General features: G+C 45.9%; 1 protein-coding gene across 1 annotated transcript; it reads left to right on the top strand.

Annotated features, from left to right (window-relative positions):
• Positions 2,388 to 4,142, top strand: LOC8064818 (chalcone synthase 3). Its single transcript, XM_002450830.2, has 2 exons — positions 2,388 to 2,707; positions 2,971 to 4,142. Exons 1-2 carry the CDS (start codon positions 2,518 to 2,520, stop codon positions 3,984 to 3,986), a joined length of 1,206 nt encoding a protein of 401 aa, XP_002450875.1. The 5' UTR covers positions 2,388 to 2,517; the 3' UTR covers positions 3,987 to 4,142.

Genomic DNA, 6,396 nt, shown 5'->3' with positions numbered 1-6,396 from the left:
GCGTCCAGTGCCTAACCCTAAGCACGACACTGTTCTAACGGCTAAGGACCTCACCGGACGCACACACAGAGCGTCCGGTGCAGCGTCCGGTGCCCCTTTGGGCACCCAAACTTCGTCGAAACGCGAACGCTCCAAAACAAAGTTGGTTCCTCTCGATCTAAGGACTAGGTCTGAGCTGCCTAGTGCTAGGTTTACCAAGTGTGCACCACACCTAAACCTAAAGCCTTGCCTAAGTCAAGCTACTAGATCAAAGCCCCTCTTAATAGTACGGTCAAAGGAAAACAAAGTCCTAAACTGCTCTAAGTGCCCTTCTTCACCATATGGCACTTAGACCTAGTCTAGTCTTGACGATGTTCATCCATCCTTTGAAAACCGAAACGATTTCCACTATTAAGTAGGCATGTACGTCCCTGTTCATCGAGTACCTGTTTACCATGACCTTACCTATGATTTTGCCTCTGCAAAACACACGTTAGTCATAGTAATCAACACTGTCATTAATCACCGAAATCACTAAGGGCCTAGATGCTCTTTCAACTTTGTTTCAACAATTTAATTTTTGAATTTCCAAAATTTACAACTTGAAATAAGATTTTGAAATAGCAAATGATTCCACCCAAACAAGTCATCACCAATAAAGTTGTACAACTCACTAAGATCTACAACTTTTATTTTAGTTATTTCTTCGTTTGACAAAGTAGTAGTATACATTATTCACAAATCCACAAATCCCTCACAGTTTATGTAACTATATGAGACATGTGTCAATTTGTGAATAATATTACTAAAACTTTGTTGGATAAAGCAATCACCAAGATATCTTGATGAGCTCAACAACTTTTATGTTGACATTTACTTTTTCAAAACAATGGTTGAAGTTGTTATTTTTGAAAATTTGAATGTTGAATTGACAAAACAAAGTTACATGAAAAGATGACTAAATGAATAGATGTAAGAGTACAATAACTCGATAGAGCATGATTTTAGAAAAATTTAGGAAAAAATCATTAAATTTGGAGTTAGTATGAAAATGAAAAACTAGATACAAGTTTTAAAGAGAGATTAAAAAGAAAATTGCTTGTTCATATCAAGTTAGTATGAGAGTGCGTGTTTCTTTTATTTTGTGTGTGATTCTTTTTTTCTGTGCGTTTTATATAACCCCACAGAATAAGTGCAATTTTTCCGTGCGTGCATAGTACTTTTCTGTGAGTTTTAGAAAACCCGTCAGAAAAATTAACATTTTTATGTGAGTGTATATTTTTTCCGTTTGTGAGTTGTCACGCACAGAAAAATCATGCAATTTTTCTATACGTTTTTGTATTTTTCTATCGGTATATTGTGAAGCTCACAGAAAAATTAGTATTTTTATGTGCGTATAGAAAAAATTATCACTCACAGAAGTATTCGAGTTTTCAGTAGTGAATTCAGAAGAGCCCAGTAATCCTACAAAGGAACATTTCATGCTTCTCCAACCAATCCTTTGAAAATAAAGACCAAAGGTTCCAAATAGACTAAATGGTAGTTGAGGTGATCATGTTCAACATACAGAATTTCTCATTACATGCCTTGTTTACTTTCCACAAATTTCGTAAAATTTTTCGACATTCCTCGTCATATCTAATTTTGCGGCACGTGCATGGAGCATTAAATATAGATAAAAACTAATTATATAGTTTGCCTGTTATTTGCGAGACGAATCATTTGAGCCTAGTTAGTCCATGATTGGATAATATTTGTCAAATATAAACGAAAATACTAAAGTGTTCATTTTGTAAAAAAATTTTGCAAGTAAACAAGGCCTGCCAATACTTCCTCCATATCCATAAAGAAAGTCATTTTGGACAAGTTTTGAGTCAAACATTAGGAATATAAATCATGAATAACTTTCAAGTTGTTGTGTTTAGAAATGTCAAAACCATATGAATAGTCTTGAAAAATACTTTCATAAAAATATATATATACCATTTTATGATAAATATTTTTATAAAAATAATGAGTCAAAGTTATTTTTTAGAAACCATATCGTTGTATTAAACGATTTTGTTTTAGTATAGAGTGAGTACTTTTCAATGTCTCTCATATTAAAAGGGGTGGGGGAAGAAAAGACAGAGACCATACCATTGGTTAGACATCGAAATCCCCACGTGATCACGTGGGGTGACCGACTGACGAATGGAAACCGGTAGTGACGACCTGACCGGCCGTTGAAGTCACTCTCACACATGGAGAACAGGCACGATTTAAACACATGCATGTATGCATGCAGTCACTCTCAAACAACCTTGAAAAATGAAAATCGATTGTCGTCTTATTTCAAAGGGAAATCCACACACACTTTGCCCCCGCTGCGCGGCTATATAACAGCAAGCAGCCAGCGCTCTCATCCCAGAGCCACAGCCCACAGCCGATCAACCTCCACAGCGCGCTCTTTGTCTCGCTCCGACGATCCGAAGTAGCTAGCGACCTGCTGCAGTCTCTAGTACGGTACAACGTAGAGAGAAAGAGCCGAGGGAGACGATGGCCGCCGCGACTGTGACCGTGGAGGAGGTGAGGAAGGCGCAGCGCGCGACGGGCCCGGCCACCGTGCTGGCGATCGGGACGGCGACGCCGGCCAACTGCGTGCACCAGGCCGACTACCCGGACTACTACTTCCGGATCACAAAGAGCGAGCACATGACCGACCTCAAGGAGAAGTTCAAGAGGATGTGTGAGTATCTTCCGTCGTCGTCTACATCATCACTCTCACATCCTTCGCACGCCCCACCACCTTGCCCGACTCGACCGACCCTTTTCTTTTTTTCGATTGACCTGTCGTTGCGTAGACGACGACGAGCCAGCAGCTAGCAACAACCTTCTCGTACGCAAAAGGCGGTCCTGACTTGACGTCCGTGCTCCGCCATAGCATGCCATGCCTTGACCACGGTGGTTTGATTCTGACTCTGACATGACAATGTTTGTGTGCATGCGCAGGCGACAAGTCGCAGATCCGAAAGCGGTACATGCACCTGACGGAGGAGTACCTGGCGGAGAACCCTAACATGTGTGCGTACATGGCGCCGTCGCTGGACGCCCGCCAGGACATCGTGGTGGTGGAGGTCCCCAAGCTGGGCAAGGCCGCGGCGCAGAAGGCGATCAAGGAGTGGGGGCAGCCGAAATCCAAGATCACCCATCTCGTCTTCTGCACCACCTCCGGCGTCGACATGCCCGGCGCCGACTACCAGCTCACCAAGATGCTCGGCCTGCGGCCCTCGGTGAACCGTCTGATGATGTACCAGCAGGGGTGCTTCGCGGGCGGCACGGTGCTGCGCGTGGCCAAGGACCTCGCCGAGAACAACCGCGGGGCGCGCGTCCTGGTGGTGTGCTCCGAGATCACCGCGGTCACGTTCCGGGGACCCTCCGAGTCCCACCTTGACTCCATGGTTGGCCAAGCGCTGTTCGGCGACGGCGCTGCGGCGGTTATTGTGGGAGCTGACCCTGACGAGCGCGTGGAGCGCCCGCTGTTCCAGCTCGTGTCGGCGTCGCAGACAATCCTGCCGGACTCCGAGGGCGCCATCGACGGCCACCTCCGCGAGGTCGGGCTCACGTTCCACCTGCTCAAGGACGTGCCCGGGCTCATCTCCAAGAACATAGAGCGCTCGCTGGAGGAGGCGTTCAAGCCGCTGGGGATCACCGACTACAACTCCATCTTCTGGGTGGCGCACCCTGGCGGGCCAGCGATTCTGGACCAGGTGGAGGCCAAGGTCGGGCTGGAGAAGGAGCGGCTGCGTGCCACGCGCCATGTCCTATCTGAGTACGGCAACATGTCCAGCGCGTGCGTGCTCTTCATCCTCGACGAGATGCGCAAGCGCTCCGCCGAAGACGGCCAGGCCACCACCGGTGAAGGCTTCGACTGGGGCGTGCTCTTCGGCTTCGGCCCCGGGCTCACCGTCGAGACCGTCGTGCTCCACAGCGTTCCCATCACCACCGGAGCGGCCATCACCGCCTGAAGTGCTCCAAACATGGTGGACAGATCAACAATTATTATTTTTTGAGTGTCAACGGGGAGGGAGAGTTTCCCCCACCTTAAATTTGTATTAAGTGATCTTGGCTGAAAAGGCCACCAGATAATAAAGTTTTACATTTGCGTTTTTCCCGAATGATAACTACATCGCTGTTTGGAAATGCTACCCACTGTAATGAATGGCATTTTGTGCGAACTGAAATGCTAAGCACTGCAAATTAATGAAGACGGCAATGCATTATTTTTCCCTTGAAATTGAAACGCTCGGTTGTCAAGTTTACCAAAACGCTCGTTTGTCACCTTCCAAATCTCGTCAGAGGTGTGACGGAACCAGGGGTTGCCCTGGGTTCCGGCGTGGCGAGTTTGGTGGCGCGAGGGCGACACAGTCACCGCGGCGAGAGCGAGGTAGATGAGATACGCAGAAAAACAAACACACAGAGTTATTCGCTGCAAAATGTCACAGCCCTTGAGGATCTTCCATCCCCCTTTTATCGGGCTCAATGCAGTCCCAGAGATCTCGGAACAACCCGAGTCCCCGCGCCATGTTACGTGCCATGTGCGATGTCGTTTCTCTGTGACCCACGCTACGTGCCGCAACACACACCATGGCGCTGACCATCTCACACAACTGGGCTGCGTCGTGGGCCTAGCACGCCTCCAGCCACACGCTACCCGCTAACCTGACTAATGCAGAGGTAACAAAGTTTATTATAATGAGATGCAACAATTTAGCCATCAAGGTATGGCTAAATACAGAGAGTAGTCCAAGCACAAGGATGGCTAAATCCACGGCTGGATGAGTCATTGTCGTGGAATCAGATTGCCAGACGTTGTTTTCGTTGACTCGCTCACAATTACATTTTGATAGTATGTTTTTGGAATCTGAACCCAGGGTTTGACGTTATCATCACCGACACCAAGGTAACATTGCTTGGCGCCAGTGGCAATGGCGCCAAGCCCCGACTCCCACGTGCATGACTATGCATGGCTACAGGTGACATGGCAGCCTCCCAAGCTTGGCGCAATGATGAATGGCACCAAGCTTCATCATGGCACCCTTCATCATGGCATCAACCCCTGTTTAAATGAATTGTCAGCCCTCTTCCTCGCCGAGCCTTTTTTCTTTTTCTTTTTGCTCCTTCATTTCGAGTTTTTTATCTCACCGCTATAACCCACTTCATGAATCCGTATTTTCAATCGTGGAAACTTAGATTTGATCCATCGATCTTCGAGAGCAAGGTACCCTCTCTCCCCTGCTAGATTCTTTTGTATTGATTCAGTATATATTAGTTGTATTTTAGAACCTTAGAATCATCACTACTTAGGGTTTTAATGTTCATTTTAAAATTTGTATGTAGTATGCACCCATAGGATGCCTAGGCGTGGGAAGACTAGCAAACCAAAGTATTCGTTCATTGTTGTGCATTATGTTGTAAATCCTAGGTTTAGAGTTTAATATTTTTTTGGTTTGGTTAATAGAAGGAAATTGTTTTAATTGTGTCCATTATCGGACGACAGAAGGTCGTCACGGCTAAAGCACCTCCCTAGCGGTGTTCCAAGATCCATGTGCTTTTGTGGTGATCCGTGCAAGGTAAAAATTTCTAAAGACGAGGAAACTTATAAGTAGAGGTATTAGATGTGTTCGAATTTGGCAGGGAGCATACGCAGGAAACAACGCCGCAGTACAATCATCATGAGAAGTTTCTATTGTGCATTAAGTATTTTGTATCATATGAAGTCTTGCATGATTTATTTGATTTGTAACAATTGTTTTTCTTGCAGACCCTTCCACCGCTCTGTGATTTTGAGCAGTGGATCGACACTGAGATCAAGGAGGAGGACAAGCGACTTCTACAAGGTCCGAAGGAGTGGGATGCGGAGGTTGCAGAGAGAGTAGAAAAGAGACGCGGAGAGGAGGCTCTACAGAAGGAGCACAAGGAAGAGGAGGAAAGGACGCATGCTGCTGCATGACCTAGTGCCTGTGTAGGTTTAGGACTCCTAGGATTTTGATGCATAGATTCCTGGTGCCCATTTATTTTCAGGACTTCTTCTAGGTGGCCCATGTCATGTGGTGCAATGCACTTATGTAATTTACCTCTACAAACCTATGTTGCCCGCAGCGCCGGGAGGGGGTACACGTCGCCCCAATTCTTCTGATTATGTATGTGGTGATAAGAATGAATCTATTTGCATGAAAATATTAGAAGGGATAAACATATCATGTGCCCTACAAAAATGATGGTTGAGCTTGAGCAAAAGTTATGCTCTTCGTACCAAGAATGATGCCTTCAAATGAGAAACATAGTTTCAGATGGCTAGCAAAAGCTGCCATTTAAGAACCTGCATGGGTATAGATATGTCTTGTAGTATTGATTGTAAAATTATTAGCTCCATGT

Source organism: Sorghum bicolor, chromosome 5 (assembly GCF_000003195.3).
Source record: "Sorghum bicolor cultivar BTx623 chromosome 5, Sorghum_bicolor_NCBIv3, whole genome shotgun sequence".
Lineage (NCBI taxonomy): Eukaryota > Viridiplantae > Streptophyta > Magnoliopsida > Poales > Poaceae > Sorghum > Sorghum bicolor.
Note: the sequence above shows the minus strand (reverse complement) of the source record. Positions and strands in the feature narration are given on the sequence as shown.